The 15078-nt window shown below is 42.5% G+C and overlaps 1 protein-coding gene across 2 annotated transcripts; it reads left to right on the forward strand.

The window, feature by feature from the left end:
- Window positions 1-306: 306 nt before the first annotated feature.
- On the forward strand, window positions 307-7106 carry fam161a (FAM161 centrosomal protein A). Of its 2 annotated transcripts, XM_012869825.3 has the most exons (7): window positions 307-602; window positions 1463-1731; window positions 2916-4109; window positions 4394-4561; window positions 4696-4795; window positions 6242-6378; window positions 6501-7106. In XM_012869825.3, exons 1-7 carry the CDS (start codon window positions 447-449, stop codon window positions 6784-6786), a joined length of 2310 nt encoding a protein of 769 aa, XP_012725279.2. In that variant the 5' UTR covers window positions 307-446; the 3' UTR covers window positions 6787-7106. The 2 variants fall into 2 exon arrangements, with proteins under 2 accessions (XP_012725279.2, XP_035992640.1); XM_036136747.1 differs by lacking the exon at window positions 1463-1731 and having other exon boundaries at window positions 507-602.
- Window positions 7107-15078: the final 7972 nt, after the last annotated feature.

The following is a 15078-nucleotide window of genomic DNA, read 5'->3' on the forward strand; positions in this document are numbered from 1 at the left end:
ATCACTATACATTAGGCAATAACATTTCTGGATGCATATCACAACTCATAACAGAGAAATCAGTCCAATATAAATCATATCATTGTTTCCAATGCGTAATCAAATAAGATCTCTTGACATTAATATAAGAATTTTCATAAAACAAAATCCAGACTTCTATCAGATATCAGGCCAGTCGTGTTCTATTACCAAAAGATAATCAACGAAAAGAATAATGACATGAAATGAAAATATTTTTGTCTGCGCTTTAATCCCCCATCAGTCGTTCATGTCACTTCCTGACATTCGTCACTTCCTTGGCAACCAAGCGTCTCCGTTGCTACGCTCACTTTCCGCTGCCGGGAAACCGAGTTTGCTTTCCTCCTCTTGTTTCATCGTCGGCAACGTAATCTGTCACATAAAGAAACTGAACTTTAAAACACTTCTGTCTACATATCTGACCAACCATGGCGAATCCGCACCGTACGAACGTCCTGGTGACCTCGTGCCTGAAAACGCCGGTGGACCCGCACACCAAAGCGCCGCTAGCTTCCTACGAGCGGGGCAGAGTCCTGCCCTACTCGGCCACGGCCCTCTGGGACAACCGCGACTACGAGAAGGAAGTAGGTTCGGTGGCAGATGCTCATGCAATTGGAGATCTGTTGTAGATCTCAAAATCTAAAAGTCCTTTGACTTTTTATTAATGCATTGACAGTGTTACCCTAGAAAGGCTGTATGAAATAAAGATGGCTCTGTTTAGGCTCCAGGCAGATAAATCAGCTGGAAACATAAAACACATAAAAATATATTATATAAAAACTCACAAAGGTAACTGAATGCTTTGATCATGGAGGAATAAGCTGTTTAATTTGCTTTTCCATTAATAGGGCTAGTATCACGACTAGCTCGGTGAATTAACAGGTGAAGCTGTATTTTTCTCTGTATGCCAGAGTAATGGCAGCTGAGACGGGTCCTGGTCCTGGTCCTGGTCCTGGTCCGATCTCAGAGTCGACAGACTGCAGACAGGGTCATGGAAAAAACTTGATCTCCGTGATTTGTTTTCCTGCCTATTTTTGGATTTCCGTCTTGGATAGATTACTGGAGGTCACATTCAGATGATAATCCCAAACTCTGGTTTGTCCTCTGCACAACCAGCAGGCCTTCTTTCCCAGCAGGTTGCTGATGTTTGATCATAGGTGTAGTGATGAGACCAGTCACCTGGTTAGGGCGGATATCAACTGATCTCTTTCATATAAACCTGTTTTTTTTTTTTTTTTTTGCTTCACCATATGGTCCTTGTCACTGCTGCAGTGGGATAATAGGCTTAGTGCTGGAGCAGCCTTAGTGTAGGCGTGGTTGCATTGCTCCAACGTTACATAGGTAGTTGTCCAGTTTCATATGGAATAACAACATAACAATAGAGGCTGACTAATAACAACCTGTGATTTGAATATGAGCTTTTTGTGACCTTTTATGATTTTAGCTGGAGTATGAGGACTTGGCATTGGATTTCTGTCATGAGGACTATCTGGGAAAGGGGGGCCCTCACACGGGGAGTGGCCATGCAGCAGCAGGAGACTGCCTCGACCTGAGTAAAATCTTCTTCTCTAATGAGGAATACTACAGCAAGCTGGAGGAGCTCAAAAAGGCCCACCTGCGCACCATGGCTGAGCTGGAGAGCATGTATCAACAAAAGCTTCAGCTTAAGTCCACCGAGCCCTTAGATGTGGCAGCGCTGGAGCTCGGGCACAGGTGGGTGGCTTCCGCTCAAACTGGCACGACGACTCTTCTCTCAAGTTTTTAACGGTTTTAGACGGCTTCAAAAACAGAACCAGAAAAAACATTGTAATAATTCTTATTCTATCTGGGGTTTTATAGACTTTTGCTTTGATAAGAGACAGGTTTGAAGCACAGAATGTCTACTTTTTCACAAGCTGCCACTGTGTACTGATCCTGAAAACAACAAAAATCCTGTGAACAGCGCATTAACATTTAGCCAGAGAGTTCACAGGGCGCAAACTGACTTCAGAATTACAGATGCACCAATCCAGGTTTTTCCGATCTAATCTGATACCGATACCTGGGCAGAGCGATATTACTGTCCAATGAATGAAGCGCATACGTTGCCATGCTTGTGGTGTTTATCACCCCCCCCCCCCCACCTCCCAATCTTCTTGTGCAGATACTGCATGTTGCAGTCGGACTTGTTGGCGTATCAAGTTGCTTCCAAATGGCAGACTTGGCTCAGACCAGCGCTTACTCCTCACTGCTCTCTTTGCTCATCACTAGCTGCTCTGTGTGCTCCGCATGATGACCTAGACGGTGTTGCAAACATAGACTAGATCGCTCTAGCTGTATTACTGTGTATTACATTGGCAAAAAAAAAAAAAAAGAAATCAAAAATGCCGAATCAGCGTCATTCATCCGATATCTGATCCAGCTAATTAGTATTGGAACCGATAGCATCTCTATTCAGAATACAGGATCTTGCAAAAGGATTTGTTCTACACTACTGAACTATTCTAGATATTCAGAACTTGGGATGTTGTTTTATAACATAATCCTGGTTTCATTTCTCCCCAACGTCCGCTGAGTTCTTTGGTCTTCACGATGCCGCTGATCACACTGGAAGAAGTTCCTTTCTAGTGGCACATCGGAGCAAAGAGAGGGCTAAATTTAAATGCACGACCCATGCATGTTTGTCCTAACTTGATAAAATGAAACAAATTCATTACAAGGCAAGTGAATAAAACAACTACAACTAGTTTGTGAATAAAACAAACAAACATGAATGCATTTTCTGCTGTGCAGCCATGGATAGGTTGTTACTGAGTCATCCTTTTTGGCCCAATGGAAACATGCTCAGCACAACCTGCATAATATGACGCTGGCATGCTTTGCCGCACTAAAATGTTTTCTTTTTCTTTTTCGGTCAGGCTGCCCTGGTCCAATATGAGCCCCGCAGTTTCCCATCGCCGTCTGAGAAGGTCGCGCTCCGCTGTTGAACTCAGGCGGGGCTCCGGCCTGTCAGACTCGTCGGATGAGAACGAAGCTGGCGGTAACGTGGTGGAGAAAGGCCTCCTGTTCTCCCCTAAAGAGTGCATCAAGAATATGTGGAAGGACTTCAAGGTGTCCCCCAGCACCCATCGCATGTCCTCCTCCTCGCTGCACAGCATGCCCGGAGAGAAGAGGAGACCGAGGAAGAGACGGGAGAGAAGAAAGCAGGAACACTGGAAACCCAAAGGGACGGTCCCTAAGCCCTTCCACATGACGCTGCGGGAAGCCGAGAAGCAGAAGCACGGCGTGAAGACGCGCTCTGAGGTGGAGCTGGAGAACGCAGAGCTGCGGAGACAGCTGGAGGAGCTGACCGAATGCCAGAAGCAGTTCCGCGCCAGTCCAGTTCCGGCACATGTCCACCTTCCGGTTTATGAGGAGCTGCAGGAGCAGCGGAGGAGCGCGCGAGGGCGAGAGGCGCAGCGTCATCGGACCGCTCAGAAGCCTTTCAGCTTCCTGGAGAGGGAGAGACTGAAGAAAGAGCAGAGGCAGCAGCAGCAGCAGCAATCGGACCAGGAGAAAGTGAAACCCTTCAAAGCCAAGCCTGTGCCAAAATCTGTGTATGTAGCCGCGTCAGGGGAGCAGATGAAGGAGGAACAGCTGTATCGCTCCATCAAGATACAGATGAGGGCCGAGGAGATGCTCCGGAGCGCTTCGGTGCCTCCCAGCATGCTCACGCGACGTCTCAGTGATCGGAAGAAGACCAAAGATGGAGGCGCTGCAGGGGGGGCAGAAGATGCCTTCTCTCACAGACCTCAGATTAACAAAGAGGTGCCTGATTTCGGCGCCAGTTACCGACGCTTCCAGAAGCAGCTGGAGAAAAGAAAGGAGGTGAAGCCCACGACCGCGTGTGAGCCCTTTGATCTGAGAACCTCCCAAATCCCTTCCCACCGGGAGCGCATCCTGGCAGACATCGAGAAGGACCAGGGCAGCCCCCGGATGCTGCGCTGGCCTCACATCAACCCCGGAGCCGCACGCACCCCCAACTCAAGCCTCTGCTCGTCCCTCTCAGGAAGTCTGGAGCTGCTTCCTGCCAAAGTCACAGACGCAACCAAAAGGCGTCACGAGGCCGTGAGGTACCACATTAGGACCCCGAGGGCTTCCACCATTGTAGTGGAAATAGTCAGAACATCTGAACTGGCCTGTCCTATTTACCCATAGTGACCTGAGCAGATGCCCTCTGTGTTTGAGGTCCTGTAAGGAACCCCCCCCCACCCCCCACCTCCCACCTCCCACAGTGTTGTCCTAAAACAGCATCCAGCCCAGAATAGCTCCATAGCCAGCTGTGTAAGCTGCCCTTCCCTCCCAAAGTCATCTTCTCCAAACCCTCCTCCATCTGTGACCACCATTATTTTTGTAGAAAGGCCCTGGAGCAGAGGAAAAAGGCTGAAGAAGAAGAAGAGCGATGGAGGGAGAAGCAGAGGGAGAGGGAGAAGAAGCTGCAGAGGATGGTGTTAAAGCGCGCCGAAGCCAATGACCCCCATCTCGCTCTTTCGCAGACGAACAACACCAAACTGAAGGAGTTCAGGTGCACACACTCGTTTCATCCGTTTGCTTTACCTTCACTTAAACAGGGACCTGAATGACCTTAGGGTGGGCTTTACATTATAGGTCAGAGCGAGTAAAGATGTCACTGGGAAGATGTGTTTTTATTCTCCACAGGAAACAAGACCTTCAGCGCAAGAAGGAATACCGACAGGAGATCCGAGAGATGCGGGAGAGGGTGAAGGGAAGGCCTCTGCTGTTGGAGCAGGTCACACAGGTGAATGTCAGCTCCTTAAAACATGGATCAGTATGCAGACGCTCGAGGAGGGGACTCGGATATTACCAACTAGATTAAGATAAAGGCTAATTTCAATTGCACTAATGGCAAGATGTTTCCAAACGTTCTGCATAGTATATAATATAGTAGGGCATCTTAGAAGGACAGTCCAGTTTTAATTCAATTGTGTTACATTTTATTTATATATCTCCATTTCACAACGTGTCATCTTAAAGAACTTTACAAAGTCAAATTCAATCAAATCATCCAGGCAGATTAATTAAAAAATTTTCCTATCTGAGGACACCTAGTTGATTGCACCAAGTCCCGACAAGCAGCATTCACTCCTGGAGAAGCGTAGAGCCACAGGGAGAGTCGTCTGCATTGTTCATGACTTTGCAGCAATCCCTCATACTGAGCAAGCATGAAGCGACAGTGGAAAGGAAAACTCCCCATTAACGGGAAAGAAAACCTTCAGCAAAGCCAGACTCAGTATGAACGGTCATCTGCCTCGACCGACTGGGGTTTAAACAACTGCTCTGCACAATAATTTGGAGTTAAATGACAGATTTGTATTTGCAGTATACTTAAAGCAGCGGTCGGCACATTTTTACTTGTAGTGTTTGCTGTAAAAACTCAAATGACATGATCTGGGAAACCTTTTGTTTAGTGAAAGAAAACTAAGTAAACATTATAAAGAAAATGTATATTAACCAAACATACAAAAGATTTGAAGCCAAGCAAAATAGCGTATCAAAACAGGGAATTCAGCAGTAGATAAAAAAATATATATATATTCAAATTTTATGTTCATGCACGCTTTTATTTGTATTGGATGATTTTGCAATACATGTCAGATGTGTTTCTCACCTTGTCTTCTAGATTAGGATTTGGATCTTCTTAGATCAGCCATTCCCGTCGTTCTGAAAACACTGGAGTAACATGTTTAGACTGAATGATAACGTGGAGTTCAGTAAACTACATATCAGTGAAGTCAGTCTAAAGAATAAATCATAGTTCTCACTGTATATAGGGGCTCCCTCAATTTGCAAATGGAATAAATGTTATCTTTCTTTATTTCGTTTTAACCGTTAACCTTTATACGAACAGGAAACACCAAACTGGTCTGTAAAATCAAAACAAAAGGTGTTCAAGTAGGGAGCAGGAAGAAGCTGTGGCTCATCACAGCCCCTGAGTTCTGCCTACACGTTCTAACCAAAATGACTATAGGTGCAAGATAAGTTATCTGGATCATGTTGAAAAACACTCAAATGTGTTGTTCATTTTTAATCCTTAACGTGCAGCATGCCTTTTGTTTAGGCAGTGATTCTATAGATACTCTAGCATTAAAATATCAGCCATCAAAAAGGGATCATTCTGTGTAAAACAAGTTTAATTAACAGGTTATTAATTAAGTCATCTTTCTTTACCTGGGAACGGCAACAGAGGAACGCTAAACAAGCAGCAGAGAAGCATTACGTGGAAACCCTGCATGGATGTGATGTGACCGAGGACTTTATTAGCAGCAAGGCAGCCAAATCCGCATCGGAGCTGACCTCCACGCCCAGCGACTATAATCCCAGGTAAACCCTAAACCCATGGCGCTTTGGTTGTGTACAGTGATTCCTGATTAATATCTAAGAAGAGTAAAAGTAAAATTGCTGTCAGCAGTTTCTGTCGGCTGACTGTTTGTGTTGTTTCTTAGTGACCAGGAGGACGCGGACTGTAGAACAGTTCAGTACAAAAAGGTCTTCCTGGATGATGAAGACGTTCCTTTTACTGCTGAGGATGAAGAAGAAAGGGACGAGCAGGAGGGTGAAAAGGCCTCTCTGGACCGGGAGGACGCCAGCGGTCGCTCCTCTGAACATGACGGCCGTGGTGATAGTCCCCACGACTCTGAGCAAAGTTACCACTACTCAGACGATCAGGAGAATTTCTCAGAAGACAGCGAGCATGATGTGGACGTCAAACAGCAGGAATCAGTAGGCTGACAATGTTAAAAGCCAACAAATATCAGCCATAGACAAATGTTTGTGTTCAAGAGCTCAGGAATAGATTCTAGGTTGTAATTGTGAATCTGTGGGTGAAACGGAAGAACAGAAAACGGACCCTGAGTCTACCGTGATGAGTACTGACTGTCTCTGAAATCTCTTCAGCTGCTCATTCATCTCACTATCACATGGATAATTGTCATTTGTAATAGTTTAGCAAGCTGTTGGATACATGTCACAGTCATACATCATTTGTACTGCATACACTTTGTGACTTGCAAAAAAAAATAAATCCAGCCATCCATGGCCTATATCTGCTAGCCCTTGCAGGTTTTTCGCGGGCCGTTGTTGTGAGAGAGATGGGGTACACCCTGGACAGGTTGTCCATCTATCACGGGGCAACACAAAGACACACAGGGCACGCAATCCTTAATGCACATGTTCATAACTAAGGATAATTTAGAAAGACCAAATCACTTGATATATATATTTGAGGACTCTGGGCTACAGCTGGAGTGCTCAGGTACGAAGAGAAGATGCACCACCGTTCATCCCTTAGAAAACATCTGTTATTGTTCCTTGCACTGTGTTAATAACCCTTCAGGTCAGTAAACTTTGCCTCAGAGCAGCAGATTTCAAAAGTACTGTATGAAAAGTTTCCAACTCAAAATGATCTATTATGACCTCATACATTCTTTTTATAACACAAAATAATACCTAATGGAGCATTAAGTAAGAAATTTACTGTAAAATTTGCCAAAATCATTCTCATTGGTCACCCTCGATGGAAGTTCCCTATAAACAATCGGTTCTCTCCATCCACAATGTCTTAGTCGAATGGTTCTCCTTCCAAACCTAGAGGTACGGTGTGGAACGACTTTGGTGCAGTGTGTAGCCATTGTTTACTTTCTGGTTCCTTTTCAATTCCAAATATTTTTATTACATTATTCAAATAATAGTTTTAACTTTTTGCACAGTAAACAGACAGAATGAAAAAGAAAATAGAAGACATATCACAATACGATTTTATTCCTACGATTTTTATATGCAAAAATCTGCATACAAAAATAATAATAACATAAAATATATTACCTCCTGTCACTACCAAAATGACATCATTGCTCCATCCAACCAGAGACCTGCCTTTGGTAGTATTAATTATCTTTCTGCAGGTTTCAACTGTCCAATAGCTGAAAATCTAATCAAGAAAGGACCCCGTAAGTTTTAAAATTTGTGAACAGACGGTTCAGACGTGTATATATATATATATATATATATATATATATATATATATATATATATACGCGTGTGTGTGTGTGTGGGGGGGGACAGTAAACAGAACACTGCACAACCACAATATTTATTTTTTTATTTAATATCCACAGCCTGCCTTTGGCTGATGTGGGCGGGACTTATGTTGTTGCCAGGAAACATGACCTGACCCTCCATTCTATGACATCATTGCTTCTGTAACTTTGTGACATCATCACCGCCTTTGACTTCATAGACTTCATCATATAATTCCATTCCTTTAGAACCCTCGTAGCGAATGCATCTCTTGAGTCACTCTCTTGCGTGTTGAGAAAAACCCAGTTTTTCAAAGAGCAAAGAGAAATCAGTCCAGTCATCTCTTAAAGAAGCTTTGTGTTGAAAACCAACCAACAAGTCGTTTAACTACAGAGTCTGTCAGCAGACGTTCATCTGTGGAGAATAGCTGCCGTCAGAAAGAAACGCTGAAATTTATCAGCTCCTCCTTCAACGACAGCAAATCAGGTGAGTTGAGTTCTGCACACTTTAGAAGATTTTCCTCTTCTGAAGAGTGAGCCGAAAACAAACCTTTATTTACTTTCTAAACCAATCAGGTGGAAGCGCCAACATTTGGACCAGATCTAAAGCAGAGAATAGCAGGAAAGTTACATTTGGTCTGGTAACAGCAAAGACTCCTGGAAATCAGTCTTCTGCTGAGCTTGTCAAAGACCCTGACCAGCAGCAAAGCGCTCCAAGCGTTCCCGTCAGACGCTCTTGGAGTGAAGTTTGTGCTTCAAAGCCTGCGGTGACCCCCCCGCAGCCTGCCTCGGCCCCTGATCAGAGGCCAGCGTCTCCCCCAAAGCCTGGAGACGCAAGAAAACATCCAATTTTAAAGCTTCTTCAAAGGGAGACAGCCGTTGAAGAAAACACCAGAGCTGTTGTCATGATGTCAGAGGTGGAGTTTCATGCCGCCTTAGGCTCCAAAGACCAGAAGATCTCAGCTCTGCAACAAGAAAACGCTGCATTATCAGAAAACTTGAAGAGTCTCGCCTCTGAGCTTCGTAAAATGGAGGAAGTGCACCAACATGCCGCCGAGAATGCTAGGCAGACTGAGTCTGAGCTAACTACCGAAAGGAAAAAGGTCCAGGAAGCTGAGATCTCCTTTAGACAATTAGCTCCAGGAGTTAAAGCTGCACCGGTCCACCAACATGAGGACGACCAGGAGAAAAAGGCTTTAAGAGACGAAGTGATGAGGTTGACTCAGATTGTAGAAAAGCAGCAAACTGAACATGAAGATGACGTTGCTGTTCTGTATGATGAGCGGATTAAGACAAACAAAGACCGTCGAGATGCCATCAGAAGGGCCGATCAGCTGAAAGTATCTCTGATCGCAGAAAAGAACAAAACAAGAGAGATTGAGATCTGTTCGGCCAAGCAGATGGAGGAAATCTCTAAATTACAAGCTGCTCTGGTCAAAGTGGAGAGCAATTTGGAGGAACAAAGACGGCAGTGGGAGCAGGAAAAACTCCGTCTTCTGACCAATAACCAAGAAACATCTGAGGTGGAACAGCTGAAATATCAGCTGCAGGAGCAGACAGTTAAGCATGAAGATCAGGTTGCTGCTCTGTACAACGAGCTGATCAGGAAGAACAAGGAGAGTCAAGATGCCATCAAAAGAGCCGAACAGTTGAAGGAAGACCTGACTGAAGAGAAAAACAGAGCAAAAGAGGCCGAGGACTGCTTAGCCCAGCAAAAAGAGGAGACATCTAACCTCCAGGCTGCTCTGGTCCTCATGGAGAGAACTTTGGAGGACCAGCGGCGGCAGTGGGAGCAGGAAAAATCCTATCTTCTGACCAAAGAACAAGAAAGAGATGAGCTGGAGCAGCTGGTGAAGCAGTTAGAGTCGCAGAAAGCTGAGGCAGAACAGGAGATAGCTGCTCTGCGTTTGGAGCAGCAGAAAAACAACCAAAGTCATCAAGATGCTGCAAGAAAAGTTGTTCAACTGGAAATTGCTCTGGTTGCTGAGAAGATCAGAACAAAGGAGGCTGAGAGCTGCTTGGCTGAGCAAGTGAAGGAAAGCTGTGATATAAAGGCTGCTTTGGTCAAAACAGAGCAAGACGTGGAGAACCAAAGACGGCTCTGGGCCCAGGAGAAGTCCAGTCTTCTGACAGAGCAGCAGAAAGCTGTCAGAAATGTGGAAGCAGCTAGGAAAGACGTTCTGGAGGTTCTGCATGATGAAAGGCAGGAGTGGCAAACAGAGAAGTCCTGCCTTCTAGAGATCGTTGCAACAACAAAGGAGCTTCTGACAGAGGCGGAGGTGAAGAGAAAAACTTCAACACTGAACCTGATAGAGAAACTGAAAAACCTGCAAAAGGAGATGGACAAATTACAAGAAAGCAAAGCCAAAAAGAAATCTTTCAGGAGAAAAATCACCAAGTTCTTTAAAATGTCTAAAAAGGCTCCATCTCAGTCTGAAAACTGATCACTGCTGAACCTCATGAAAGCTCCTCCTACCAAACCATCAACCTGACTAGAATACTTTCTAGACCCCAACCTTAACTTTTAATCCCTTACCTTAACCCCCTTTTGTAAATGTCAACCATTGCAAAATGTCCAGCATTTCTCGGCACAAAAGTTTCTTGTAAATGAAAAAGTTGTGGCTCCCTACCAGGGTAACTAGTTTTCCCCTGGTGAGTGGAGTGGGGCTGCACGGTGGAGCAGTTGTTAGCACTGCTGCCTCGCAGCAAGAGATCTGGCTGCATGGAGTTTGGACGTTCTCCCCGTGCATGTGTGGGTTCTCTCCGGGTTCTCTGACTTCCTCCCACAGTCCATAAAATGTGCCTTTTAGGTTCATTGGTCTCTGTAAATTGATCACAGGAAGTGACCTTGTGCCTGCATGGTTGTTTATCCCCAGTCTGGTTGACTGGAGATCTGTCCAGGTTATTCCCCACTCCATCTAAAACTTTCTTTGTCTTTTTTTATTTAGTCCTCCTCTTAAAATTTGTTTCTAATAAAAAATAACATAAAAAATAATAACAGAAATAACTAGAAAAAGCTGTTCCTGCGTATCAGCGAGTGAGAATGCTAATCTGCAGAATGATTTGAGGAGAAGATGCAGAAGATCCATGCAGAAGAGAAGAAATAGCTGAAAACCATTGAAGAATTTGAAAAATTTGAAGAGTTTGAACAATTTGAAGTAATTTGTAGTAGTAGTAGTAGTAGAATCAGTAGTAGTAGTATCAGTAGTAGTAGTAGTAGTAGTAGTAGTAGTAGTAGTAGTAGTATTATCGGTTGTAGTAGTAGTAGTAGTAATATCAGTTGTATCACAAGAATTTGAAGGAATTCAAAGAATTTGAAAGATTTGAAGAATTTGAAGTATTTGAAAATTTTGAAAAAAAATTTTGACAAATTTTGACAAATTTGAAGAATTTGAAGAATTTGAACCATTTGAACAATTTGAACAATAAGAAGAATTTTAAAGAATTTGAAGGAATATGAAAAATTTGAAGAATTTGAAGGAATTTGTAGTAGTAGTAGTAGTAGTAGTAGTATCAGTAGTACTACTAGTAGTAGTAGTTTTATTAGTAGTAGTAATAGTAGTAGTATCAGTAGTAGTATCAGTAGTATCAGTAGTAGTGGCAGTAATAGTAGCAGTAGCAGCAGTAGTATCATTAGTAGTAGTAGTAGTATCAGTAGTAGTATCAGTAGTAGTAGTAGTAGTAGTAGTATCAGTGGTAGTAGTAGTAGCAACAGCAGTAGTAGTAGTAGCAGTAGCATCAGTAGTAGTAGTAGCAGTAGTAGTAGTGGTAGTGGTAGTAGTAGTAGCAGTAGTATCAGTAGTAGTAGTAGTAGTAGTAGTAGTAGTAGTAGTAGTAGTATCAGTAATAGTAGTGGTTGTAGTAGTAGTAGTAGTAGCAGCAGTAGTAGTAGTAGTAGTAGTAGTAGTAGTAGTAGTAGCAGCAGTATCAGTAGTATCAGTAGTTGTATCAGTAGTAGTAGTAGTAACTATGTGAAATCCAAAAGTGACAGAAAATTGACACATGCCTGATAATCACTGGAAAATGTAAGAATATTTAGAGGAAGTGAATATGCGATTTTCAGATTTTCGATTTTCCTACGTTCATCACAGCCCCTGCAGTGGGCGTCAAAAGTTGCCATTCTAAGCAATAGGGAGCCTGTCCCTGAGCTGTAGTAACCTCTGGCCAGCAGAGTTCTGTTGTCATGGAAACTCACTCACGCCTGCTGGTGTCCGTCTACTGCAGGCACAGACTTATGGTCAGAAGAGCTCTAATTGGAATAAAATGGCATCACTTTGCCTCGAACAACTCTGGATTTTTCGTCAACCGTAAGGGCTAGAGACGTTTTTTTTTTTCTGCGTTTATTTCGGAATGGATAGGGGAACAAGACAAACTATCGGTTTTTGCTTGAAATATTTTAATGTAGGCGCAAAAAATCATGAAATAAAGGGGAATATTGACAAAAAAGCTAAATTCCTCTAAAAAGGGTCCCGGACAAATTGCTCTAGCTGAAAAAGTAAGAGATATCAAAATAATTCTTTCAGCGTGAGTATCAGCAGGCTTTTGAGGACTGTGGTGCTCATATTTATGTTTGTACAAAAATCGGTGTAGGCATGGCGGCGATGTAAAAAAGTTTATAATTTAGAAGGATGCAGGTCCAAAGCGTTTTCAGAATTTTGCACATTCTCTACTCCCGAACAAATTGTTCCTGCGGCAAAACCGTAACAGTTATCGACAAAATTCCTTTTTTGTGAGTGCCAGAAAAGTCTGAACATGAATGAATGTGTGAAAGTCTCATGCCTGTACATCAAACAGTTTAGGAGTAACGACGATGCGAAAACATGTGTCGCTTGGGAATGTCAGGTGTGATTTTTCACCGCACCTCCATAGAAAATCAGTGGAGAGCGTTTGGGTTTTTTGCCGCTCTGGTGATTTGTGAAAAATCTATAAATCCCACACCAATGATGGTTACATTTCCAGAATCCAGACAAAAATTCCTACGTTTTGGTGTATAATTTATGTGCATAGAGTGAAAATTGAGTGAGTGAGAAGAAGTTGTTGGAAGAAAAAAAATGTATTGGAAATACAGTGGCCACTCTAAGTGAACTCCCTTGCAACCATAGCAACGCATTCATTTTTCTGAATTTTATGAAAATGCAAAAAAATTTTAAGGAGGTACTGTATGAAAATGGTAGAAGATATGAAAAAGCTGAAGTAGCTGAAGATAGCTGAAGGTTATTTGAACATTTTAAAAGTTGAATGGCGTTTCTAGCTGAAAGTAGGCTGAAGCAGAAAGCTGTCAAAAAGCTGAAAAATTTGAAGAATTTGAAGGATTCTCCATTCAATTTCAACGAGAGCAAAAAACTCACAAAAAGTTAAATATTTTAAATATTATAAAAGTTATTATTGCCAAAAGACATAGCAGTAATGTCGTGAACGAGTTGAACATTTTGATACAAAAATTGTTTAAATCGGTTGAAGTATGCAGGAGTAGTTAGATGCCGAAAAACGTACGGAATAATAATCAAGACCTGAAGGAACTTAATAAGTGAGAATGCTGTATAGCATTCTCACTTGATAATCCAGCCACAAGGAGGCCACAGTCCTTTGTGCTCCTTGTGTTGGTCCCAAGCCCAAATAAATGGAGAGGGTAATGATAAGAAAAACATTCAATTCAGTTTATATTTAATCTCTTTGTTCCAGTCACTCAGATTCAAGGTCAACTGCATACTTTGCTTCTCGATCTGATCTCAGCTCCAAAACACGGCAGTCAAGTTCACTTCACAATTCCAGGTAGTAAAAGGTTTTCAAAAGAAAGCAGACACGTGCATCAAGTCCTTGACTTTGCAGCAATCTCTCATTCTGATCTTGTATGTGGCGACAGTGGACAGAAGAACCCCCCTTTAAGAGGAAGAAACCTTTGGGGGACTGAGAAACCAGAGGGTGCACAAAAACACAGAAGCCCTGATCAAGGAGTCCTTTCTATGTTAGAGAAAATGTTAGGTAGCTCCTTTAGTGGCTTCATCTAGAACAGATCCACGGCTAAACATTTAAGGCCGGAGCCGGTAGTAAACATTATGCCAGGTTTTTCAGCAGGTTACCGATGCATATTTGACCCTCCTGGTCAAAAAAGTTACAGAAAACAGATCTGAGATGGCAACAATTGACACATTTAAATTTACCATTTCAACTGGTGAGCATATGGCAGCAGAAAAGAACAGAGGATCAAGGTATTAATTTATCTTCTCCTATTTCAATTCACATTACATTAAATTTGATGAATTTGATAAATGTCTGACAGGTCGTCCTGGGGGCATGAATGTTTGCCATAACTGGATGCTTGTGGTGACTTCTTTTAGTGCTTTGTTGGCTTTAAAACCTATTATGATGGTTGTGGTAGAAAAGAAGAAAATGTGTATTTTTTGGTCCCACGGGGTTAGAGCAATATAAAAATGAAGCACAAGGAAGACATTTCCAGGTAAACATCTTTGTTTTGGAGTATTTCCAAAATGAGAGCTCAAGAAAAATGTGACCTACTAGATTTTAACTATGCAGAAATATAATTGAAATATTTAATATGAATACAGTCAATATTAGCTTCCAAAATATACAATTGTTTCAACAGTTATTTTTAGGGATGCGCAATATATTGAGATTAACACTGGTTCATCTGATGTCAGTCTTTTTATGACACATTGGTATTGGTCAGACATGTTGAACTGCACTGATATTACCAATAAATATTTATTTCCTTCTTGTAGCCATTTGTGAATGTATTTCTGGTAAGGGATCAGGCTGATCTGGGATCCTGATCTTCATCCCAGAGGATTATTGCATCCTTAAAGAAATATTTAAGACATTCTTACATATACATTAATACAAAGATTCTTTGTATTTATTTATTTTTTTCATCTTTATTTACAATGATTTATTTACTTTTTTATTCTCACAGTTTCCTTTACAGTGTTAATGTCATACAATATTGCTTAATAGCGGCAGAGTGCACAACACAGTGTTCAGTGTTTCC

This window comes from Fundulus heteroclitus, chromosome 5 (assembly GCF_011125445.2).
Source record: "Fundulus heteroclitus isolate FHET01 chromosome 5, MU-UCD_Fhet_4.1, whole genome shotgun sequence".
Lineage (NCBI taxonomy): Eukaryota > Metazoa > Chordata > Actinopteri > Cyprinodontiformes > Fundulidae > Fundulus > Fundulus heteroclitus.

Coding starts and splice junctions, on each gene's coding strand:
- fam161a (XM_012869825.3), top strand. CDS start 447: ATGGCGAATCCGCACCGTACGAACGTCCTGGTGACCTCGTGCCTGAAA. Junction 603..1,462: donor ACCGCGACTACGAGAAGGAA/GTAGGTTCGGTG, acceptor TTATGATTTTAG/CTGGAGTATGAGGACTTGGC. Junction 4,110..4,393: donor AGGCGTCACGAGGCCGTGAG/GTACCACATTAG, acceptor TTATTTTTGTAG/AAAGGCCCTGGAGCAGAGGA.